The 26578-nt window shown below is 43.1% G+C and overlaps 1 protein-coding gene across 1 annotated transcript in view; it reads right to left on the bottom strand.

Moving 5' to 3' along the window:
- Positions 1-935: 935 nt before the first annotated feature.
- LOC101477074 (bifunctional heparan sulfate N-deacetylase/N-sulfotransferase 2) overlaps positions 936-26578 on the bottom strand; it is a 51718-nt gene continuing 26075 nt past the window's right edge. The window contains exons 4-15 of the mRNA XM_076891954.1: positions 25746-25833; positions 22415-22569; positions 14650-14835; positions 12157-12285; positions 9733-9915; positions 8897-8993; positions 8702-8825; positions 2727-2901; positions 2469-2639; positions 2250-2359; positions 2014-2116; positions 936-1144 (exon numbers count right to left, since the gene is read on the bottom strand). Coding sequence (XP_076748069.1) covers positions 1019-1144; positions 2014-2116; positions 2250-2359; positions 2469-2639; positions 2727-2901; positions 8702-8825; positions 8897-8993; positions 9733-9915; positions 12157-12285; positions 14650-14835; positions 22415-22569; positions 25746-25833 — 1647 coding nt within the window. The 3' untranslated portion in view covers positions 936-1018. The remainder of the gene's footprint in view (positions 1145-2013; positions 2117-2249; positions 2360-2468; positions 2640-2726; positions 2902-8701; positions 8826-8896; positions 8994-9732; positions 9916-12156; positions 12286-14649; positions 14836-22414; positions 22570-25745; positions 25834-26578) is intronic.

The raw sequence follows: 26578 nt of genomic DNA on the forward strand, positions 1-26578 counted from the left end.
GATCCTAAATCACTAGAATTTAGGAGAGCATTTGCCTTTAAACAAATATTTTAGTTTAGAAGTTGACCATTTTCTTCATGCACTCTAGTCAGCTAGGATCTGAGAGCGTTCCAGCTTCAGTGTTGTCTGTTGATGTTGGGATGTACAAAGACGTGGCCAAGGTTTCGATCAGCAGCTACTGCAGAGAGCTATCCCTGACTACAGACTAAATGACAGAACATAACACTGGCAGATATCCCCAAATATCCTTTTACAGCACATCAAATAGCTGAAAATTGAGTTCCAACGAAAAAATCTGTACTCATCAGTGTTTAGTGTTTCTTTACTTGCATAACATGGAGGGTATATTTTCAAAAACTTATCTGCAGAGTTGGAAAACAGCTGAAAGTTGGAAAACTGCCATCCTTCAAAAATCAGCTTTCCCTTGGCCTAAATAAATCAAGTGGAATAAAACTGCTCACTGTCAGGATGCTGGTGGCAGGCACAGCATGGACCATAACTCTAAAAACATATTTACACTGATCTGTCATCAACTCAGTTCCATTTCTGTCTGTGACTCTTGTTCACTGACTGGAGAGCTGAGGATAAACTGCTTCTGCCCCCAAACGTAACATATACAAGCCTTTTTAAAAAATAGACTGCTTTAAAATCATCTTTGTGTGGGGTGTGTGTGTGTGGTTGTGCGTGTTAGTCCCGTTTCCAGTCGCAGACTTCACATGTGCACACACTGAACTTCTCTCCTCATTAATGCCGTCTACCTGTTCTTTATGCTATGGACCTGATGCCCACCCACTTCTCTGGATCCACAGCCAGCGGGTACAGCATGAACCTCATTTGCAACACGGAGGCTAAAAGCTGTCTGGGAGGTTGGTGAAAGGTCAAGAGGAGGCGGTCTGCTGGAATCGTCTCAAGCAGTGACCAAAACATTATCCAGATCAGGTAGTCCAGTCTCGTCCGGAGCCAAATGTTGACTCGACCACAGACTCTAGTCCAAGCTTTTCTGCAGTGTGTCTGAGCCTCAGCTCCAGCTGGTGCTCTGGAGTTCTTGGCGGAGCCAGGATGGCAACGGCTGACCCAACCGGCTCAACAAACGCAGGAGATCCATGTTGTGCTCATGGTAATACTCTGCTAGAAAGGCACGCGACTGCAAGAAAATGCACACAGGCACGCACACAGGCACGCACGAGATCCATGTTGTGCTCATGGTAATACTCTGCTAGAAAGGCACGCGACTGCAAGAAAATGCACACAGGCACGCACACAGGCACGCACGCACGCACGCACGCACGCACGCGCACACACACACACACACACACACACACACACACACACACACACACACACACACACACACACAGGGGTGAGATTCACAGCAAGTTTTCTCAAGTGTTGTTGTTGCAAGCATGAAACAGACATGGTGGACTGGCGTGCCAATATTACACACTTTGTTGTGATGTCAGGTTGGTGTTCAACAATAGAGGAACTTCTTTTTAATTCATTTCTGTGGCTGTGTCATTTCCTAAAGTAGTGTTTATGTTACTCTAAAAGGAGTGTGTAGATTTCATGTATGTCGATACCTATTTACACTCTGTTGTGCTGGAGACCTGAAATAGGTTTATTGACAGGTTTGAAGTTGTTCACACAGATAGCAGACTACTGATGTCAGTGGAGAATTGTCAGACTGCTTTCAGCTGTGACTCAAATAACCAATCGCTATAACCAAAACATGCTGAAGAGCATCTCTGAACACATGAGAGAAAAGACCGTAACAGGTGCCGTCACAGACACATGGGTTTGTAAGCAACAAGAAAAAAGCAAGATTGGAGGCTAATGGTTTTGCTCAGTTCGGTTTTTGCTCTTCCAAAGGTCAGCTTTTAACGGATTGCTTTTGCTACTTACACAGCTTAAAGCCTAAAATTTAAAAAGAGGTTATGGTACGCAAGATTCATCCCCCCCAAAGAGCTTGTGCTCATCAGAAAACGAGTAGGTGAAGCAATCACAGCGCACGCGTACCTCAGAACTCAACTCCGGGTACTTCCTGCCTTTACTCTTTCCCAGACATTTGGCTCGACCGCCCTCCACTCGCTGACACCAGAAACCTTTGCTGTCATCATACCTGCAAAGACAACGCATGTTTTTTGACGCCACAGCAAACACACCCCACATAGGCTATACATTTTTACATGCTTCTGTGTAAGGCAAGTCAGAAAAGAAAGTGACTTTTATACATGTGTAGGAGTGTTACGAACATTAAAGCCTGGGTGTAGTTGAAGATGGGGGTGACACCAAGGAATCTCTGTATTCCCTCCATCACCAGTACTGGGTTGGACCGCAGCAGCGCCCCATCAACAATGTGTAGCTAATTATAGAGAAAGAGTGTCAGCAACGCCTGAGAGAACTACAACCATCTTCCAATGTATTCGCAGCAGCCACTGAATGCGCATGTTAGCAGCTGCAGTGTGTGTTACCTGGCTGGCTTGGTAATGTTGCAGCCAGCGGTCCAGGTGGATAGCATATGCCCCAGGATTAAGGCAGTGTCTCTGAAGGGCCAGCAGATCCCTGGGGGCTGAGGCGCCCGCTGTAACTACTTCATGGAAAGTGTGGTTAAGGGCTACAGGGTCCTGATGAGCCCTCTGGTGCTGTAGTTAACGAAACACACACAAACACTAAAGAGGGTTTGAAATGCTATAAAAACGCCTTTGCAGCCTCACTGTGAGCATTCTCACCTGGTACCAGGAGTAGGCTCTGTCAGCCGGGTTAATGAGCACTGCCAGGATCTTGGCCCTGGGGAGCAGGGCCGCAGCTCTTTTAGGGGCTACTTCTGTGTCAAAGTAGTTGGCACTCTTTTCAAACATGAAGTCTGTGCTGACATTGGAAGGGAATGGGAAGAAGTCCATGTACCTGAGGAGGACACACACGCACACCATTACACAACTGTACTGAGGTGAAATGTGTTTTTTTTTTAAAGAAATATTTTTAAACTGAGCAGCTTTTACAGTTGTGTGTTGCTTCTTAATATAAAAGTGTCCAATTTATAAGACAACACAACGTCTGTGTGGAATCGGTTTTCCTGCTCTCGTTTGCCGTTTTAGCTGTTTGGTGGTTGTTGAAATAGTTTTGTCTTTAACCCGAGATTCTGGCGTTTCTGGCTAAATACATTTATATTTAAAAATCGATTTGAATCGGTAAACCGATTATTGAAACCAACTCCTAGTGTGTGGGGCTGTACCCTGTAGGTTTATATTGTTAGACAGTAACATTACTTATTAAGAAAAGTGTTCTGTGTAATGTGTGTAGTAATTACTTTGAGTAACGACGCAACAATGATCGCAACAAAGAGTGGAAATAGCTCCAACATGAGCAAACATTTGACCACTCAGCATGTAATTAATTTGCATGAATGCAATGTCTTGGACATGCTGCTTAGAGACGGTGCTGACTCAAAGCAATTCCCATCACTAGTGTCATTCTGAATTTGATGGCAACAACGTGTCTTCAGCAGCTGGACAGTGTATCAACGCCTCTTCTTTTAACTTTTGTGACTGAAGGAGAGCAGTTACTGGGCTTTAGAGAGAGGAATGTTGTTGTGTTCTTTTGGTTTAATCTGGCTCCAAATGTTTTTCTTAAATGTAAGCAGCTGTCTCAGTCATCCTCTTCCTCCAGCTCTGAACTAAGCTGGGTTGCTCTCGCCCAGTGTTCTGTACTGTGATTTATTAACCATCTAAATACACAAAGGACTTTGCAAATGACTCTTCTGAGTTATTGGCTGAAATCATGCCTAAATATAATAAAGCTCTAATGATTAGAGATTTTAATGTACATGTGCGCTGGCTTGACAGCATTAACTGACTCGCTAACTTCACGCAGTGGTTGTCCGGACCCACAGAAGAACATGAACACAGACATCTCACGATGTGTCTGTTTCAAACAGTGTTTTCAGATCACACGCCTGTTTTTTGCATTCACTGCTGCGCTTTTCTCTGCTTACTTTGATCAGAACTTTGGGGCTCAGCTTCTAGTTTTATTCCACCTGCCAAACGATATCAGAGTCAGTGTCTCCATTCAAAACCAGACAGTCTAAAACGAATCCCACCTGGATTCTTTAATTCTTTCTGTTTTAGGCATATTTGTTCTTGTTGTTTTTAACACTAGCCTTTTCCTCAAGGGTGGTTCCTAAAAGCTTTAAAACAACCACAGATGGAAAAAACCTGGCCTGGATCCCAGTGTGTTACCCAACTTCGGGTCCATTTCCAATCTTTCTTTTCTTTTAAAAATTCTCTAGATAAATGTTTATAGCAAATTGAAGGCCCTTTAAATAAAAAATAAAATAAAATAAATTTAATTAAATTAAAAAAAAACCAAACATCCTTGGGTTGTTTTAGTCTGGTTTGAAGTCTCTTCATGGAGCAGAATCAGTACTGCTGACGGGCCACTGCTCACTGTTGGTCCACAACAGTGATGGCTAAGACGGGTCTCTTACCGGGACCATGTCACCTATGAAGAAGACCACTGCCAGACCGCCACATGTCCCCTCCATGACATTCTACCCCAACTCCCGTGCCGACTGCACAAGATCACCACCACATGGAACCCACCCCACAGAAGACGCAAACCAGGCTGCCCCCGTACAACATGGCGGAGGACTTTCATTGATGATTTACGCGCCTGGGATGAGGCCGAAGCAACCGCAGCTGATCGAGTACGCTGGCAGAGATCTGCCACCCAATGCGCTGAACGGTGCAGGAGGACCGAACTCTAAGTATTGTGTTTGGTCCTGGTGGGCACAGTATCTAAGGCCTCCAGTCACAAACCTGGGTTTTATGATGGACAGTTAGATTGGACAGTCAAATAACTGCAGTGGTGAAATCCAGCTTCTTTCAGCTGAAACAAGTGGCAAAAATAGAAAAACTGTTGAAAGATCACTTTGAAACAGTAATCCATGCCTTTATCACAACTCTGGATTGGATTACTGCAACTTATGTAGGTGTTAGCCAGTCCTTCCTGCCTCGTCTTCAGCTGGTGCAAAAGTATGACTTAACTGGAAAACAGCAAATTACTTCTGTTTTATACTCACTCCACTGGCTGCCCGCCCATTTTAGGGTTCATTTTTAAATTCTTTTATTTCTTTCCTCTGAGATGTGCCTTGCCCATCTCAGAACTGTTGCACTTGCACTGTCCTTCCCGATTGCTCTTGGATGTGCCGAGGGCACAAGGCTTTTGCCGTAGCAGCTCCCAAATTGGCATTAGACAGGCCTCTGCACTGTCCAATTTTAAGATCCACCGCTTCTGTTTGTTGTTCGATCTAGTTTGCACATCATCAGGATGGGAGCGAATGTTCCCCCAATAATAAACCAAAGGGTCCCTCTCCTCATAAGTCTGGGGAATATATCCAGGTTTTCCAAAAAGACTTTCAATTTTGGATTGATCTGACTTCAGAACGGTTTTCCATTTTGCTTCAGTCCATTTCCCCATCCATCCATCTTCTGCTTATGTGGGGCAACAAACTAACAAAGCTGCTGTCTGTTAAAGACCAAACAGGGAATGTCATACTAAAATGAAAATGGACAGCAGATTATTTCAAAAAAAGTAATGTGTGCCGGGTGGCGGCCAGGAGCGGAGGCCCTGGCGGACTGACCCCCGGCTGCCAAGACTGGCAATAGGGACATGGAATGTCACCTCTCTGGTGGGGAAGGAGCCTGAGTTAGTGCGTGAGGTTGAGAGGTACCGGCTAGATATAGTCGGGCTCACCTCTACACATGGCTTGGGCTCTGGAACCAGTCTCCTGGAGAGGGGCTGGACTCTGTCTCAGTCTGGAGTTGCCCCTGGTGAGAGGCGACGGGCTGGGGTGGGTATCCTAATATCCCCTCGGCTTGCTGCCGGTACGTTGGGGTTTTTCCCGGTGGACGAGAGGGTTTGTTCCCTGCGCCTTAGGGTCGGGGAACGGGTCCTGACTGTCATCTGCGCTTATGCGCCGAGTGGCAGTTCAGAGTACCCAGCCTTCTTAGAGTCCCTGGGGGGGGGGTGCTGGAGGGTGCTCCACCTGGAGACTCTGTTGTCCTGCTGGGAGACTTCAATGCTCACGTGGGTAACGACAGCGAGACCTGGAGGGGCGTGATTGGGAGGAACGGCCTCCCTGATCTGAACCCGAGCGGTGCTCTGTTATTGGACTTCTGTGCTAATCACAGTTTGGCCATAACGAACACCCTGTTCGAACATAAGAGTGTCCATAAGTGCACGTGGCACCAGGATGCTCTAGGCCGTAGGTCGATGATTGATTTTGTAATCATATCAGCAGACCTGCGACCATATGTTCTGGACACTCGGGTAAAGAGAGGGGCTGAGCTGTCAACTGATCACCACCTGGTGGTGAGTTGGATCAGGTGGCGGGGGAAGACGCTGGACAGACCTGGTGCACCTAAACGCGTAGTGAGGGTGTGCTGGGAACGTCTAGCAGAGGCCCCAGTCCGCGAGATCTTCAACACACACCTCCGGCAGAGCTTCAACAGCATTCCGAGGGAGACTGGGGACATTGAGTCCGAATGGACCATGTTCAGCGTCTCCATTGCCGAAGCTGCTGCATTGAGCTGCGGCCGCAAGGTGGTTGGTGCCTGCCGTGGTGGTAATCCCCGAACCAAATGGTGGACACCAGAGGTGAAGGGAGCCACCAGGCTGAAGAAGGAGTCCTATCGGGCTTGGTTAGCCTGTGGGACTCCGGAGGCAGCCGACAGGTATCGACAGGCCAAGCGGAATGCGGCTCGGGCAGTGGCTGAAGCAAAAACTCAGGTGTGGGAGGAGTTCGGAGAGGCCATGGAAAAAGACTTTCGGGCTGCCTCGAAGAGATTCTGGCAAACCGTCAGACGTCTCAGGAGGGGAAAGCGGTGCTCTACCTGCACTGTGTATAGTGCTGGCGGAGCGCTGCTGACGTCGACTGAGAAAATTGTCGGGCGGTGGAAGGAATACTTCGAGGACCTCCTTAATCCCACTGACACGTCTTCCGAGGAGGAAGCAGAGTCTGGGGATGAGGGGAATGACCCGCCAATTTCCGGGGGCGAGGTCACTGAGGCAGTTAAACAACTCCTTGGTGGCAGAGCCCCTGGTGTTGATGAGGTCCGCCCCGAGTTCCTGAAGGCTCTGGACGTTGTAGGGCTGTCCTGGTTGACACGCCTCTGCAATGTTGCGTGGAGATCAGGGGCAGTACCTGTGGACTGGCAGACCGGGGTGGTGGTCCCCATCTTCAAGAAAGGGGACCGGAGGGTGTGTTCCAACTACAGGGGGATCACACTCCTCAGCCTCCCTGGGAAAGTCTATGCCAGGGTGCTGGAAAGGAGAGTTCGTCCGTTAGTCGAACCTCGGATACAGGAGGAACAATGCGGTTTTCGTCCTGGTCGCGGAACACTGGACCAGCTCTTTATCCTCTCCAGGATACTTGAGGGTGCATGGGAGTTTGCCTAACCAGTCTACATGTGTTTTGTGGACTTGGAGAAGGCATTCGACCGTGTCCCTCGGGGTGTCCTGTGGGAGGTGTTGCGGGAATATGGGGTGTCTGGCCCATTGCTACGGGCCATTCGATCCCTATACAACCGTTGCAAGAGCTTGGTTCGCATTGCCGGCAATAAGTCGGACTCGTTCCCGGTGGGTGATGGGCTCCGCCAGGGCTGCCCTTTGTCTCCGGTTCTGTTCATAATTTTTATGGACAGGATTTCTAGGCGCAGCCAAGTGGCGGAGGGCTTTCGCTTTGGTGGCCTCAGAATCTCATCTCTGATTTTTGCAGATGATGTGGTTCTGTTGGCTTCATCGGGTGAGGGCCTCCAGCTCGCACTGGAGCGGTTCGCAGCCGAGTGTGAAGCAGCGGGAATGAGGATCAGCACCTCCAAATCTGAGGCCATGGTTCTCAGCCGGAAAAGGGTGGAGTGCCCACTCCGGGTCGGGGATGAGTTCCTGCCCCAAGTGGAGGAGTTCAAGTATCTCGGGGTCTTGTTCGCGAGTGATGGGAGAAGGGAGCCGGAGATCGACAGACGGATTGGGGCTGCAGCTGCAGTAATGCGGACGCTGCACTGGTCCGTCGTGGTGAAGAGGGAGCTGAGTGTAAAAGCGAAGCTCTCAATTTACCGGTCGATCTACGTCCCTACCCTCACCTATGGCCACGAGCTGTGGGTAGTGACCGAAAGAACGAGATCGCGGATACAAGCGGCAGAAATGAGCTTCCTCCGAAGGGTGGCTGGCCTCTCCCTTAGAGATAGGGTGAGAAGTTCGGCCATCCGGGAGGGGCTCAGAGTAGAGCAGCTGCTGCTCCACATCGAAAGGAGCCAGCTGAGATGGTTCGGGCATCTGACAAGGATGCCCCCTGGGCGCCTCCTGGGTGAGGTGTTCCAGGCATGTCCCACCGGGAGGAGGCCCCGGGGCAGACCCAGGACACGCTGGAGAGATTATATCTCTCGGCTGGCCTGGGAACGCCTTGGTATTCCCCCGGATAAGCTGGAGGAGGTGGCTGGGGAGAGGGAGGTCTGGGCCTCTTTGCTTAGGCTGCTGCCCCCGCGACCTGGCCCCGGACAAAGCGGATGAAAATGGATGGATGGATGGATGGTAATGTGGGACATTTACGCATTTACATTTATGCACACAAGTCATGGCAGCGCTGCACAGATCCAGACTTTCCTTTAAGGCTCTGTACACAGTGAACAGGGTGTGTATGTGTTTTTACCAGTCAATCCCATTGTGATAGTTTGCGCCACTGAAGAACTGGATCTCCTCAAAGGTGGTAGGGCTGGGGAAGGAGCTGGTGATTGCTGGGTGGATGCTCAGGAATGAATGAAGTGCTGTAGTACCTTTGAGCAAACAAGACAATTAAAATAATCAAAACAGAGAATTAAATAAGACAGATGAGAGGAATCTATACCTGTTTTTTGTGGTCCAATGATGAGAAACTTTGGCAATCTGTCACAGGTCTTCTCTTTAGACCAGATATCTTTGTGTCTCTTATCATGGCAAGGGTTCTGAAAAAAGAAAAAATCCACACAGTGTGTCATCTTCCATGACGGGTGAAAGTTACATTTACATTTTACATTACAGATATTATACACGTTACATTTTAAAATAAATAAAAGGGACATCAATGGTTTTGTTTATCATTTCGTCACATACTCCCACATCACCCAAATCTTGAAGTAGGCATTTCAATTTCCAAATTGTACAAAAGATGGGGGAAAAGGGTAGGTAAGGTAGATTTTAGATGTAATACTTAAACTTTTAAGATTAGAAATCATGAATGAATTAAAATTTTACATATTACACACCGTAGTCAGGGAAAAAAAATCCACTGATCAGGTTATTAGCAAAGGTGCAATTAATGTGTATTTACAAAAAACCCACAAACCCCTAAACTAGATGCTTTAACAATAATTATACATTCACTGTTTTTCCTTACATCAAACTCCTTGTGCATAGAATTACTGCACTTATCATGAATCTGGCACTTATGCCTTTTTTACCTATTAACTTAAAAGAAAATGCATGAAGACTTTTTCATTTCTAAAATAAAACAATACAATAAAATGTATGTAAAACAATAAAATAATATAATAACAATAAAAAAAACACTCTTTGTTGTGAAGCTGTCTTTTAACTGTTGCTTTATTTAATGATTTATAGTGATTAGGTGACTGTGTATACAGTGAAGTGAAAACAGAAACTGGATTTCTCAAGTTTTAAAAATAACCACATGAATCAACCCACCTGCCAGAGCGGGTCTCTCTCATCAGGAAAGATTTGGAAATACCTCTCGGCAAGCTGGACTGGTGGTAACGTTTGCAGCCTGAGGTTGGTCCAGCACTGGACAAACTTCACCAAAGACTCAAATGTATACAGACCCAGACGATCATTGCCATAGTTAGACAGATGGGTCATGAAGATACTGATCTGGATTGAGAAAGTTAAAAATATGTTATAACACTGCCATCCTAAGGTTTTATTTTAATTTCATTTTTAATTGTGTGTGTGTGTGTGTGTTCACTTTTTATTACATGTTAGCATTTTATGTTACTTAAATTCTTTTTACACCATGTGAGAAAGTATTCAATAATTTCATTATATTTGAATAATGACAATAAAGAAAGAAAGCTGACAAACTTTGCCAACTTAAAATTTTACTTTTTCCCTCGAATTTCAAATTTTGATTAAAATGTTTGACATTGGGAATTTACTATCACACACTGCATGTTATATCCACAAAATTTCTCCATTATCCCCTTATTCTCGTGTCTTAAACATCTTGTTTATTTTGTTAATATCATTAATCTTTCTCATCCTATTTTGTCTTAGTAGAATTGAAGAAAAAACCTTAAGTAAATGATAAGCAATGGTTAAGTCTGCAACTTCTTAGTTAGAAGAGCTTGGTGCTTGGTTTTTGGGAGCCATTTTTGTTGGGGGGGGGTCCACTGCCAAGAACCTTACACATCTACTCAATCTTCTTTTTCCTGTTCTGGACTAACACGCATCTGTTGTTTAATTGTTTGTTCTATCATTTAAGGTGAGTGTGCACAATGTCTGTGCTCTAGGAATCAGATTAGTCAGCATTTAAACTTTCTAAGCTGGAATGTTAAAGGTTTAAATCATCCAGTCAAGACAGCGAAAGCTTTCTTCCATGTTATTAAGCACCATAACAGTGATGTGGCTTTCCTGCAGGAGACCCACATCAGGGGGTTTTACAATGCCGTCTCTTTCCACGGTGGAGGGGCCAGTGCTTTTCCAGGTTAAAGGACAAGTGATTTCTATACTGATCAGCCAGAGCATTCCCTTTGAGGCAGTCCAATGTTGTAGCAGACAAACAATAAACATTAAATCTGCTTTCAGGGTATAAACTGAACCTCAATAAAAGTAAGCTTTTCCTCTTAAGTAGTAAAGCAAGTTTGTTAGACTTCACTAACTTGCCCTTAAGGGTTAAAAAAAAACAAAACAAAACAAAAAAAACCCTTAAAAAACAACAACAAACAAACACACACAGGCACCAAAAAACAAACAAACAAGAATTTGATTACACTGCTAAACCAATTGAAGCTGTCCTTCACCCACTGGACACCATTTTCTAAGGACGTTATTAAAAATGACTATTTTACCCCAATTTTTTAATTTATTTATTTATTTTTATACCTCTTCCAGGCTCTACCCATTTTTATTTCTAAGATTTTTTTTTTCAATGTGTTGCATTCTGTTTTGTCACCTCACACATGGGAAGGTAAACACCCAAGACCAATCTTCAAAAGCCTGAAACTGAAGGGGGGGCTTCAACACTTCAACAATTTTTGTTTTTATTATTGGGCCGCTAACATAAGCTGTCTGGTGTTTTTGTACTTGTACCTCACTCAGAGTGGCTATTCTGACTGGGTGACTATGGAACTACACAGCAACAACAGTACATCTTTTCTGGCTGTACTTGGTTCTCCACTTTCAACTCTGTGGTGAAACACTCATTGGAAATATGGGGCAAGTTTAGGAAATACTTTAACCTCGACCTTTAAGTTGAGCTCACTGAGACGCAAACTCGTCCGAGATCTTTAGCATATGCACTTACGGTATCAATTTGAACCTGCTACATCACCTTGGTCTTTAGTTATTGCAATGACAAGAGTTTCAGAAAACTTGACCTCTGATCTTCACCTTGAGGTCAAGGTCACTAAGAGGGGGTGGAAGTGACACCCACTCTTAGTGGGCGGGGTAGAAAGAGTGGGGTAAAAATGACAACACTTTTAATTTTACAGGGTGAGTCCATCTGAAATCAACCAAGCCTTTTGCGTGTCCAAGTTGCATAAAATCTAGATGGTAGAAAATGTGAACATTTACAATGATTGCTGTCAAAAACATTTTCATGTTAAAAAACAGACCATTTTTCAAAAAATATACATCTTGAAAACTATTTGAAAAATGAATCTGAAATTTCACAGCACTCATTATAGATGTCCAAACTTTGGACTCTAAAATTTGTATGCAAATTGGAGGTCGAGCAGGACATTTTCTAAAACTTGACTGAAGATGGAATGACCTTTGTGTAAAGCCAGGCCAAATCTTCAGACACTCAAGTCTCATGTAAAGTTGACACGTGTGAAACATGAGTGCTAGACAGTCTCAAGCCAACAGCTGTAGTGTGCATGGAGGTTTTCTTACAGGGTTTAGGAGGACGGTGAGGAAGAGCTCTCCCCCTCTGATGCTCTTGTCCAGCTCTTTTGAACCTCCTGGGTATTCATTATAGAAGATTGTATGGGTGAATAGACCACAAGTTTGTCTGGGCAATACCTGAAATGAACAAATAGGGCATTAAATATTGGGGATATATACATAATTTCCTTAGGGATTAATAAAGTATTCTGATTGGTCAATCATCTAGGTAAGGAAACCCCAAAAAGTTGATTCTGTTCCTCCGTGTTCTCAGCATCATGTGTTTTTAGTGGGAAACTTTTTCACTTATCCAAGTGTAGCCACAGCTGCTCCTTTCACATAAATGGCCAACTGCAAGCAATGGAGGTCATTTATAAGAGATGTCTCCACCCTCAATAACAGGACCAACCTCAACACTGACCAAGTATGTCTTGCTCTTGTAATTTTATCTTATCTATATTTCAAATATAGGAGTTAGAGCAGGGAGATATGGCCAAAAATATTTATCACGATATATATTTGAAAATTTGCGATAACGATATAACTGACGATATAATTGATGCGAGACAAAATACAACTCCACAACTTGACTAGCGCAAAAAAACACCATCCATTTATTTTCACTTACACAAGAAGCCGTTTTTTTATGTGCATTAAACCTATATAAACATTTTACAGTGCAAATGCAAATTCCTTGCTGAAAGTTTAACCAAAAGGCATTTCCAGTAGAAATGGGCTGACATATCCTGAGCATAACCATGTATAATATCCACTGCATTAGGGGTGGGCGATATAAACGATATACGATAGAAACGATATAAATTTGGCCAACGATAGAGATTTTGACTATACCGCTCTACCGCATGTTGATGATGTCATCAAGCTGCGCCTGTTTTGGTCGAAAGCATCGCAGTGGCTATAACCATTATCATCTGCAAATTATGCCGAGCAACAGTCATAGCAAAGAGATGAAGCACTTTTGAAATATGGGGAAAGCCAAAAACTGCGCTTCCTCCACCTCCGTAACATTGATTCATTAATGCTGAATTCTCTCGCAGCTGCTCTGTTCCCATGTTGTTGCAGTATATTAATGACTAACCTCGTATTGTGAATGAATGATCTCAGTTGTTCTCCTGACTGAAGTTTGGCCCGTGTATAGCATCCTGCCATGCGATTGCATGCTGTTTATTTTTCTGTCCTCATTTATGTTGGAAGTGATAGCAGAGCTGTACGTTTGAATTTTTTCAGAAATCTCTCAGTCAGAACATGCTATATCATGCTTAGGTAACTAGCAAAACTTGCAAGCTAACTTCTAACTCCGTTACATGTAATACATTCTGCTTTCATGGATGCCTGGAAGTTAAACTTCATAGTTACACCTGGTAAAGCAGCAATGTTGATCGTTTTATTAAAGATGAAAGAATTTAGACAGTTTTTAACTCTCAGTGATGCCGCAGTGTTCGTTTGACTTTGGGAGCTGAAGTGGAGGGAGTTTAGGACCCAGATTACTTCCAGATTTGCGAGCACCTTAGTCCGACAAACACGACAATAACGACGGCCCGCTTGCATGTTCTACAAAAAAAACCTGCTTTGTCGTGTATCTGACGGACACCAAACCAGTTCAACATCACTGAAGTTGCACCACTTTTACAAACCAATTCTGGTTCATCCGTTTCACTCAACAATCCGCTTTCAATAATTTCCCCCAGGGATCAATAAAGTATTCTGATTCTCCCTTCTCATTCTCCGTTGCCGCCATGCTTTTTCGCCATGTGCGTATGAAAACAAAGGCACTGCGCATGGGCGTTTTAACCATATTCTATCGCGATATTTCATTTTCTTATCGTTGCCTAACATTGTACCGTTATTACCATGAACGGTATAATATGGCCCAGCCCTAATAGGAATGTCGGTTTTGGAGGAGTCAAGGAGGCCATTTATGTGAAAAGAGAAAAACCATCTGTGAACCAAAGAGGGGGCCTAAGGGTACATCTTTCTCCATCTAACAATGGTTTGATTGGAGCCTTTCCCCAGCTCTCTGTGAATGGTACTGATGGATAATATGAAACTGTCATGAAAAGAAGCATTTTCATAATTATGAAACAATCATGAATTATGAAACTAAGTGAAAAGCCCATTGTAAGGCAATGATGGTAGTCTTGTGACAGTACTTACCTGCAGTAAGCCGAGGCTGAAAGTGTCACTTGGTCACAAATGAAACTTTCTAGCTATTGACTTTGAAAATCTGTTTCTGTGTAATCAGCGGCAAATTGTTATTAGTTACCATTAAGCCAGCAAAAAACCTCTTGCAAACACTCAGAGCCTTAAGAAATACTACAGACTTCACTGATACAACATTCAAAATATAACATCTTAACAGATAGCTTGTCCTTTTTTAACACAAAAACCTTCAAAAGTTCACATCACATCATCTTGGCTGAAAGATGTAATTTTCTTCACACAAACACATGTGTTATTAAAGAACAAAGACTGTGGACTGACCTGGATGCCATTGTGAATGAAGCCACGTCGATATCGAGCTGGCCTTAGATGAGGGTATTCTTCTGTACTGGTCACCTTGATTCCCCACACAGATTTCCAGGCTTCATATAGCTGGCTGTGAACTGGATAAACCCCAGAGTGGTGTGGAGCTACTGCATAGCCCATATCTATTGGGATGCCATGCTCCTGGAGAGAGAATGGTACAATAAGAATAAGGGGTAGCTGTAGCTCAGGAGGTAGAGCTACTGATCGGATGGTTGGTGGTTCAATCCCTGGCTCGCCCAGTCTTCATGCTAAATATCCTTGGGCAAGATACTAACCCCAAGCTGCTCTCTGATGAATCCATCGAAGTATGAATGTTAGTCAGAAAGCACTTAAAGTATAAAGGAAAGTGCTTGTGTTAATGAGTGAATGTGGCATGTTGTATAAAGAGCTTTGAGCACTCCGGGCGAGTAGAAATGCAAAGCGCTATATAAGAAACAGAATCCATTTACCAGTAAGAAGACAGCATATGGAGTTAGCAGGTGACAGACAGGTAGAAACAGTTGTAGTCAAGAGAAAAAAAAAGGAGAAAAAAAGATAAAGGACTGATTCATATATAGAGCTTTTTTACTCTCCTGGAGCATTCAAAGCACTTTATACAACATGCCACATTCACTCATTCACACAAGCACTTTCCTCTATACTTTAAGCGCTTTAGTATCTTGCCAGGGATATTTGGGATGAAGCTTGAGGCAGCCAGGGATCAAACCACCAACCTTCTGGTCAGTAGCTGACCTGTTCTAGCTCCTGAGCTACAGCCCCACACAGAGGCAAGCAGATACAGTGAACTTAGTCATACCAAGTCACGATTTTTACAATGTTTTAGATACGAAAAGAAAAAACAAGAAGAAAAAAAGGGAAAACCAGCTGTGACTTGTACTGTTAAGTACTTTGAGTGGTCAGTATGATGAGAAGACTGTTATATAAATGCTATAATACAGTCTACACGCCTTTAGATGCCAGAGTGGCACCAAAATCCAAAAACCAGCTTTCATGTACAGTGGTGTGAGAAAGTGTTTGCCCCCTTTCCGATTTGTGTTTGTCACACTTAAATGTTTCAGTTCAAACAAATTTAAATATAAGATAGGGCTGCTCGATTATGGCAAAAATGATAATCACGATTATTTTCACTGAAATTGAGATCGCGATTATTTGACGATATTTATTTAACCCTTTAAGACCTACTATAGAACCAAGTCCGCCAGAGCTTATATTATTTTTTTTACATGTTGTAGTGCCATTTGTGGGAGCATTTCAAGTTGCTAAATAACTGTTATAGCCCATATTTTAATAATATGTATGCATTAAGTCCATAGTAACTACATTAATTGCAAAAAAGTGCAATAAACTACAAAAAAATTTATATCGTTTTTGTTTTGTTTTTTTACATATATTTCTACTTGGAGAAATTTAAGAGGTTTATCCCTCAAAACTTTAAATACAAAAAAGTTGCAAAAAATAGTTTACAACAACAGGAAATTTATTTTGAGTGTCTTCATAGTTTTATTTTGGAGATACACCAATTTTTATATACTGCAGGAAAAACAAAAAAAACAATCCTATGATGCAAATTTGCAAAGAAAACAGCAGGTGCATCAAAATAAACTATTTCCAGCAGTGCAATTCGAGTTCTAAGCATCCCAGAAACTATTCAGAAAAGTCAAACATGACCAGTATAGGCTTTTAAGGCCTACAAGTAAAAAAACTACATTTCCGCGAAAATGACGTCACTTCCGGTTTCGGCCAGGAAATGGCGGACATGCGACAGTTCGCGCTGACGTCTGTTTCACTGTGGGAAGTGTTACGAACAGCTGATCGGATCGGCAAAGCGTGTTTCTGGAATATTATGTTTTTGTTCCTGCAAGCGCTTTTTATGCAATTTTTGCAAAGCTATATGTGGAAGGAAACCGTGACCGAGGACAAGCTGATGGCATAAGATGTAAGTACAACTCCTCCGGTTTCATATGCAAAACAAATTATTGCGCTAGCTTACGTGGTTCGGGTTCTACAGGGATTTAAAAATAGTTACACAAAACGGAGCATGCTGCTCTGACCGGATTTAAAGGGTTAACAATGACTTTAGAAAATAATATAAAATAGTGTGCAACACCACTGAAGTTTTTTTTTACCTCTCTTTTCAACCAACAGCAGTCACTCTCCTCTCCAAATAACTTCTGCTTAGCTTTCCGAGCTTCCCTCGGGTCCTCTTAATCAGCGGTCTCCAACCTTTTTTGCGCCACGGACCGGTTTATGCCCGACAATATTTTCACGGACCGGCCTTTAAGGTGTCGCGGATAAATGAGGGAGGGGCCAATAATCGGCTCTGTCATTTTTAATGATCGTTGAAAGCCCAGATCGTAATCGTGATTAAAATTCGATTAATTGAGCAGCCCTTTAATTGAGCAGCTTTTGCTGGAAGAGGACAGCTGCCCTCTTCAGATATCTCAGGCAGTCGTGTGTAAATACTTCAGGAAAGTAAACACTCAGTAAGCTCCTGGACCAGACAACACTCCAGGTCGGGTTTTCAAAGCGTGTGCCCACGAGCTGGCAGATGTCTTCACAGACATTTCCAACCTTTCCCTGCTCCAGTCTGCTGTCCCAAAATGTTTTAAGAGGACCACCATCATCCCTGTCCCTAAGAAAACTAATGTGAGCTGCCTAAATGCCCATCGCCCTGTAGCACTCACCGCCATTGCTACGAAGTGCTTTGAGCGTACAGTCAAAGCTCACATCACATCTTTAATCCCTGCTTCACTTGATCCACTCCAGTTTGCCTACAACAGATCTATAGACGATGCAATAGCAATTGCCCTCCCCCACCTGGACCAGAAAAAAAAAAGACACATGCGTGCGGATGCTGTTCATTAACTATAGCTCCACCTTCAACACCATCATACCATCCAGACATGTAATGAAACTCCGTGACCTGAACATCAGCTCTTCCCTGCACACCTGGATACTGGGCTTCCTGACAGACAGACCAAAGGTGGTTCGGATCAGCAGCATCACCGCATCCACACTTCCACTCAGCACAGATGCCCCCCAGGGATGTGTGCTCAGCCCCCTGCTGTACACCCTGTTCACCCACGACTGTACAGCAACACACAGCTCCAACACCATCGTCAAATTTGCAGATGACACCATCATCATCAGCTGCATTTCTGATGGAGATGAGACGGCATGCAGGGCAGAGGTGAGAGCCCTGACATCATGGTGCCGCGACAACAACCTGCTGCTTAACGTCAGCAAAACCAAGGAGCTCATTGTGGATTACAGGAGACTACAGAGAGGAGGCCACACCCCCATAGAAGGAGCAGAGGTGGAGAAAGTCAGCTGCTTCAGATTCCTGGGCATCAACATCACCGAGGATCTGAGTTTGTCACACCATGTTGGTGACCTGAGATCAGCACAGCGCATCACCAGGACTGAATTGCCAGCCATGCAGGATCTCTGTAGACATCACTGCATGAGGAAGACGCAGCGGACCCTCTGATCCCAGCCACAGACTTTTCACACTCCTGCCGCCCGGCAGGCGGTGCAGAAGCATTCAGACCCACACTAGCAGACACAGAGACTGTTTCTAGCCACAAGCCATCAGGCTTCTGAACTGTTGACATTCTGCACACACCATTACACACTCAGTACAACTATTGGACTCTATACACTGTCACTGTAACTGCTTTAAATCCTCACTGCACAGTTTTGCACAAACTGTAAATACCAAACAATTGTTTCAAATGTTCTTAATATTTAAAAATAATAAAATACTAAAGTATTATTTTATTATTATTATTGTTATTGTCCTTCTTTAATATACCTGTACACTTTCCATATGTACATGTAAAGCTGAGGGACACAAGAATTTTATTACAGGTAAATGTTAAACTGTTTATCCGTATATGACAATAAAACTTTATAACCCACTCCCCGACTCTCGCTCTGGCTCACGCTTCATGTTCTTTGCTTCCGAGTATATTTCACTTGCTGTTCATTAATAAAGTCTTGTTAGAAAACCAAGTATTGTGCCTCCATCTGAAGTTGCATTCGGGTCCACTTTCACGCTCGGGGCATCCTTAGCAGCAACATGTTACGGCAGCATCGGCCAAACCAGTTATTAGGTTTAGGGAGCGATCGTTTCCCCCACACACACACAGTTCCATGTAGATATGGATTTTTTCCCTTAATAATAAAAACCTTCATTTAGAACCTGTATTTTGTGTTTAGTTGTGTTATCTTGTCATATAATCAAATGTTTGATCTGAAATATACGCAGAAAAACATTTTCTGCCTCTTTCCTCGAAGTTAGCTTGAGACTTCAACTGTTTCTCAATTTTAAAGAAAATTAACTGTCTCTAAAATTATTACATCAGACAACAGCACGTCTATTTAAATGGGTATTTTTCAACATTTTTAAAAGTTGAGCACATTTACAATCAATGAACTATAGCACGTAAGTTCATTTTTCCTGGACAAAGACAGAATCAACCAGGATCTTGCAGCATGTGACATTAGAGACGGCTCACGTGTCTGAAGTAAAGTAAATGAGTCACACTGTCCGATACTATCTGTATAAACCTGTGGATGCATCCTCATATCTACATGCAGGATGTTGCTTCTCTAATCAAAGCAGCTGTCAAAATTATGTACAGGTGAACATGTTTAAAGTTTTGACTGGTACCATCTAACTGGTAAGAACATTTACAAAATGCATTTAGAAAAGTCACTTGACATACCATACCATACCACCTTTATTTATAAAGCACTTTAACATAAAACCAGAGTTCACAAAGTGCTGTACATGCTAAAAGCAAATTAAAATGAGATAAGATAAAATAAATAACTAAAAAACTAAAATAAATTAAAACATGTCAAAACAAATTGAGTCAACCCCTCTAATCAATGCCAAAGGCTTCAGCGAATAAATATGTTTTAAGAAGACTTTTAAATTCAGAGAGAGAAGAGGCCTGCCTTACATGCAAGGGTAGATCATTCCACAACTTTGGAGCAACTACAGCAAAAGCACGATCACCTTTAGATTTATACTTAGTTTTTGGTACCTTAAGGAGCTGCTGATTGGCGGACCTAAGGGAACGGGGAGGTGTATATGGCTGTAGTAGCTCCGAGAGGTAGGGGGGGGCCAGGCCATTAAGAGATTTAAAAGCAAATAAGAGAATTTTAAAAACAATCCTAAAATGTACAGGTAGCCAGTGGAGTGAAATTAAAATTGGGGTAATGTGCTCAAACTTTTTTGTTCCAGTTAAAAGACGTGCTGCAGCATTTTGCACAACCTGCAGGCGCCTAATGGACGCATCAAAATAAAGTACGTTACAATAATCCAGCCTAGAAGTAACAAAGGCATGGATTACTGTCTGAAAATGCTGTTTCGATAAGATAGGCTTTATTTTGGCTAATTCCCTCAAATGAAAAAAAGCTAGATCTTACAGCAGCTCTGACCTGGCTTTCAAGTTTAAGATTTGCCTCTATTTTAACTCCCAGATTAGTGATGACTGGTTTAACATACTGTGCCAGTGAACCAAGATCTATAATAGCCTCAGAAGCGCCACCAAAAACCATCACTTCTGTTTTCTGTTCATTAAAATGTAAAAAGTTCAAAGCCATCCAGGCCCTTATATCATCAAGGCATCTGAGCAGCGGGTCTACTGAGAAGCCATTTATCTTTTTAAGTGGGAAATAAATCTGGGAGCCATCGGCGTAGCAGTGGAAAGAAATCCCATGTTTCCTGAAAATAGACCCAAGGGGTAGGAGATATAGAGAGAAAAGAAGCGGGCCTAAAACTGAACCCTGTGGGACCCCACATTGAAGAGAAGCAACAGAGGATACAAACTCCCCGAGTTTCACAGAGAAAGTTCGCTCTGCCAAATAGGATCTGAGCCACTGCAGTGCGGTACTCCGCATACCCACCAACTCCTCTAAACGGGAAATTAAAATATTATGATCCACTGTATCAAAAGCAGCAGTTAAATCTAACAGCACAATAATAACACAGTCACCTGAGTCATTTGCCAAAAACACATCATTAAAAACTCTTAAAAGGGCAGATTCGGTACTATGTAAAGCTTTAAAACCAGATTGGAAAACTTCTAAAATACCGTGTTCTTCTAGGAAGGACATTAATTGCTTGTAAACTACCTTTTCAAGAATCTTTGAGATAAAAGGCAGTTTGGAAATAGGTCTGTAATTCGCAATAATATCAGGATCAAGAGCAGGTTTCTTGAGTAGAGGCTGAATCACCGCATGTTTGAGATTGACAGGTACAACACCAGAGGACAAACTACTATTTACAATGGATTGTACAGCTGATGCTATAGTGAGAAAAACCTCTTTGAAAAATCGAGGAGGGAGAGCATCATAAGGGAACCTGAGGGCTTCATGTAGGGCTGCCACAAACGATTATTTTGATAGTCGACTAGTCACCGATTATTTATGCGATTAGTCGACTAATCAAATCCACTGGACGTAAAACTACAGCTTATTGCACCAGCAGCATCTGCTCTTATATAACTATCATTAGCTTACAGCTTTAAGCTTTTAAGGTGCTAACTAAAAATAAAGACAAGATGATAGTTTATTCAATTTTAATGAAATTTGCAGATTGTTTCGGTAAAGTTTAATAAACTCCTTGCTATCTAAAATATAACAGGACACCGGAGTATATTCTCCAGCATCTCACACTTCTGATAATCAGCTGTCTGCTTGAGGTTTATTCAGCTGTGTAAAAACTATAACTTTAATCTCAGCCAAACCGATTTACTCAGGAACAAATAAAATACAAAAAAAAAAAAAAAAGCCAAACAACAACATTTTTAATTTATCTAAGTGACCCATATATATTTAACCTGAGTCGCGAAAGACGGCGGTGGGTTTGAAAACGATTTGTCGGGAGTCCGGTGTTCTCACGGCGCTAGTGACCTAGCCCCCGGCTAGCTATCGAGCTAGTGGGTAACAGACGTCTCCGAAAACGTCGGAGTGCTTTTGAAAATATGTGGTGTCCTGATAAACTGAGCAGATATTTGAGGTTTACACAGCTACATTCTCGCCTGAAAATATGTTAAACGTTTATTTTGTGACCCAGAAAGAATAATAAGAGTAATATTAAAACTAACTAGCTACCGCCATTGTTGGAAACTAAGCTGGGCCGCGCTATGAATTCTGGGACACAGCTGCTTCTTCTTCTTCGGGGTTTAACGGCAGCTGGCATCCTTGTACATGCTGTGCTGCCATCTTCTGTTTCAGTCCGTTATTACACTCTTAAATCCTGCTATTATTCCTGCGTCTTTTGCGATCTTACAAAGCTTCAAACGAAACGTCGACTATTAAATCAGTCGTCGACGATTTTGATAGTCGACGTAATCGTGACTAGTCGACAAATCGTGGCAGCCCTAAAGCAAACACAGCAGAGGAAGAGCCAGACGGCGAGCCACACACACTGGCGCCATCTTGGAAAAAGATGCATCACAAATACTGCTATATCATGTAAAACTATACGTGACCACTGCTGCAGTGAAGAATATTCACTGAAATGTGAAGTGACATGTCAAAATGACAGAACGGTGTCAGTGTAACTGATCAGATGCACCTGCGGAATTGTTTTTAAAACTGCAGCATCTCCCTCTCTGTAATCTGCTGTATTTTTGTTTTTGTTTTATTGCAGGAAATCAAGCTTCCATATTGTGAGACTGCCCAGTGTAATAATGTTGCCCACCTGAGCAAAAACCTTGTTGAGTCTCATCTGCTCAGCCAGAACGCTGACATTGTGGAAGAGGTGAGGCTGCATGTGGCTCCACATGTGAGGAAACCACCAGAAGTCCATCCTGTGTTGCAGCAGCATGTCATCTCCCTGATCCTCTTCATCAGTGCCTGAATACAAACAAGCAGGTGCACACACAGCATAATTAACATGACCTGATCTGCACCGAATTCACTTTTATCTAGGAAGAGAAAGTGTATGAGATGAGCTTGCCCTGAAACCCAGAATGAACAATTAATGTTTGAGTCAGTGCCAAGTATTTTAAAGTCACAGTAGCATTGCCCCCCTCTGACCACCAAATTCTAAATATTTGTGCCAAATATTTCCCTCAAAGTTTAAGACATTTCACATTCACAGGAAAGGGACTGAAAAATGAATGAAATCATCCAGTCAGTGCTGCTGATCGTGCAGCAGCGACGCTAACAAAAGGAAACCAGTTCTTCCAAACAGACTTTACAGCATCTGTTTTAACCTGCACAGATCAAAACTATACTTGGTAATGTTTCGAGCAGCAAGCTGCACTGATGAAATTATATCAGGCCGTTTTTACACATGAACGTTAGGTCAGGATACAGCGGGTAAAATAAGTATTGAACATACAGTGGGGCAAAAAAGTATTTAGTCAGCCACCGATTGTGCAAGTTCCCCCACTTAAAATGATGACAGAGGTCAGTAATTTGCACCAGAGGTACACTTCAACTGTGAGAGACAGAATGTGAAAAAAAAAATCCATGAATTCACATTGTAGGATTTGTAAAGAATTTATTGGTAAATCAGGGTGGAAAATAAGTATTTGGTCAATAACAAAAATACAGCTCAATACTTTGTAACATAACCTTTGTTGGCAATAACAGAGGTCAAACGTTTACTATAGGTCTTTACCAGGTTTGCACACACAGTAGCTGGTATTTTGGCCCATTCCTCCATGCAGATCTTCTCGAGAGCAGTGATGTTTTGGGGCTGTCGCCGAGCAACACGGACTTTCAACTCCCGCCACAGATTTTCTATGGGGTTGAGGTCTGGAGACTGGCTAGGCCACTCCAGGACTTTCAAATGCTTCTTACGGAGCCACTCCTTTGTTGCCCGGGCGGTGTGTTTTGGATCATTGTCATGTTGGAAGACCCAGCCTCGTTTCATCTTCAAAGTTCTCACTGATGGAAGGAGGTTTTGGCTCAAAATCTCACGATACATGGCCCCACATGACATTCTCCCAATCCTCTGCTGTATCATCCATGTGCTCTCTGGCAAACTTCAGACGGGCCTGGACATGCACTGGCTTCAGCAGCGGAACACGTCTGGCACTGCGGGATTTGATTCCCTGCCGTTGTAGTGTGTTACTGATGGTGACCTTTGTTACTTTGGTCCCAGCTCTCTGCAGGTCATTCACCAGGTCCCCCTGTGTGGTTCTGGGATCTTTGCTCACCGTTCTCATGATCATTTTGACCCCACGGGATGAGATCTTGCGTGGAGCCCCAGATCAAGGGAGATTATCAGTGGTCTTGTATGTCTTCCATTTTCTGATGATTGCTCCCACAGTTGATTTTTTTCACACCAAGCTGCTTGCCTATTGTAGATTCACTCTTCCCAGTCTGGTGCAGGTCTACAATACTTTTCCTGGTGTCCTTCGAAAGCTCTTTGGTCTTGGCCATGGCGGAGTTTGGAGTCTGACTGTTTGAGGCTGTGGACAGGTGTCTTTTATACAGATGATGAGTTCAAACAGGTGCCATTCATACAGGTAACAAGTGGGGGACAGAAAAGCTTCTTACAGAAGACGTTACAGGTCTGTGAGAGCCAGAGATTTTCCTTGTTTGAGGTGACCAAATACTTATTTTCCACCCTGATTTACCAATAAATTCTTTACAAATCCTACCATGTGGATTCATGGATTTTTTTTTTCACATTCTGTCTCTCACAGTTGAAGTGTACCTCTGGTGCAAATTACTGACCTCTGTCATCATTTTAAGTGGGGGAACTTGCACAATCGGTGGCTGACTAAATACTTTTTTGCCCCACTGTATATTCACTCAGAAAATTGGTGATATTTTAAAAGATGCTATTGACATGAAATTCTCAACAGATGTACAATGCATGCAATCCACACATGCAAGCTTTAGTTCTTTCCACAGATCTTTAACTGGATTCAGATCAGGCCTGGCCATTATTGCAGCTTTATTTTCGTTTCCTTGGCTGTGTGTTTGGGATCACTGCCCTGCTGAAACGTCCATCTTCGTTTCATCTTCATCATGTGGGCAAATGGCAGCAGATTTTATTTGAGAATGTATCTGTACATTTTTCCTATTCATCCTTCCTTCAATTATATGAAGCACATCAGTGCTGTATGCTGACAAACAGCCCCACACAATGAGGTTCCCACCTCCAAACCTCATTGTAAGCATGGTGTTTGTGGGGTGATAAGTAGTGTCTTTGACTCCCGTATCCAAGAGAATCTCAAACTATATTTTCCCAGTATTTCACAGGCTTGTGTAAATGTTTTTCAGCAAACTGTAAACACGCCTCAACATGCCTTTTCTTCAGCATCAGAGTTGTGTATGGTGAGCGTGCATACAAGCTATGGTGGTTGCATTACTTATTGTTTTCTTGGAAATAATTGTACAGGCTGCTTCCAGATCTCTCTCCACAAGTGGTCATCAACTTTTTCAGCTGGTACTGTGATTTTCCATGCCTGTCACGCCTCCCTTTCTTCATTTGTTGAATACTTCTTCCTTTCTCATTATTACAGATAATTTATGGACCATCTATGGTTTAATTTCTTCTGGATTGGACACGTTGTTACCGACATCTGGTAAAAGGGTTCATGTCAATAGCACTGCGGCAGGTCTCTGGCCTGCTGCAGTGATCTCATGAGACTGTGTCAGGCTGGCAGTGGGGACAGGTGTTTATGAGGGGACTAATGACTCCCTCTCTTTATATAGTAACGGAGGAGACACTGTGGAGGAAACTGCAGGAAGAGTTCGCTCCAGGCTTCAAGTTGTGCCGAAATAAAAAAAGAGAGCTTGTGATGAAAATAAAGCAACAAAAACCACAAGCAGCGTTAGAAATATTTTTACTTGTGTTGACATGTTGAATACTTTAACCGCTTTATGTTCCACATTTGTACTTTTCCACATGTAGCACAGCAGGAAATGAGTGACCTTCTGAATACACTGAGGGGTCACTACACCAGCATAGAACACAAGTTTCCATTTTCACCTGCATGTTTGAATAGAGCAGTCTAAAGAAGTTCATGGCTGTTGTGAATGTAGAAAAACAGAAAGATTATGCATACCTGTGTGATAGAACTTTCCCGAAAACCCCAAGTTAAAGGTGAAATTTGGGACCAGTGCTCGCAGTTTGTTTTGTGTGTTGAGCAATGCCTGTAAAAGGATGACACATTTTAACCGTTGCCAATTACAAAAATCAAGCCTTACTAACAGAATCTAACCTGAAGGATGAAATTTGACAAAGAGCAGAAATGCCACACAATGGGTGAAACACAGGTCCATCCTTGTAATATGAAATAATCAGTCAAATGGATAGAGTCAAACATTTATCCAACCTACCACCTACAATTACATTAGATTCAAGAATTCCAGTTAGTTACAAATAAATGAAACCTAAAGAGGCAGTGAAAGGAGCTTGCAAAGAAAAGCATCTGGACTTCTTTAAGTTGCTTGAAGACGTTTCACCTCTCATCCGAGAAGCTTCTTCAGTTCTAAGGTCAAATGGTGGAGAGTCCCAGATATAAACCTAGTGGGAGTATCCCTCCACAAAGGGACAAAAGGACCCCCTGATGATCCTCTAATCGCCTGAGCCAAGGTGTGAAACTGGGTGTGGGTCCCAATCAGCCAGAGTTTCGGGTGTTCATTGTGAAACCTGGCCCCACCTTATCATGCGAATTCCTGAGGTCAGATGGCCCAGGATGTGAGTGGGCGTTAAGGCGTCTGGGAAGGGATCTCAAAACTGGATTATAGATGGCAGACAGTTGGTGTCGTAAACCACCGCCTCTGTTCAAAGATGGTCGCTCACAGTGGACATAGATGGCTTCTTTCACTCCTCTTTCAAACCATCTGTCCAAAATGTGAACATTGTCATCCTCGAAAGAGTGTCCTTTGTCCTTAA

The sequence above is a fragment of the Maylandia zebra genome, linkage group LG13 (assembly GCF_041146795.1).
Source record: "Maylandia zebra isolate NMK-2024a linkage group LG13, Mzebra_GT3a, whole genome shotgun sequence".
In the NCBI taxonomy this organism is placed as follows: Eukaryota; Metazoa; Chordata; class Actinopteri; order Cichliformes; family Cichlidae; genus Maylandia; species Maylandia zebra.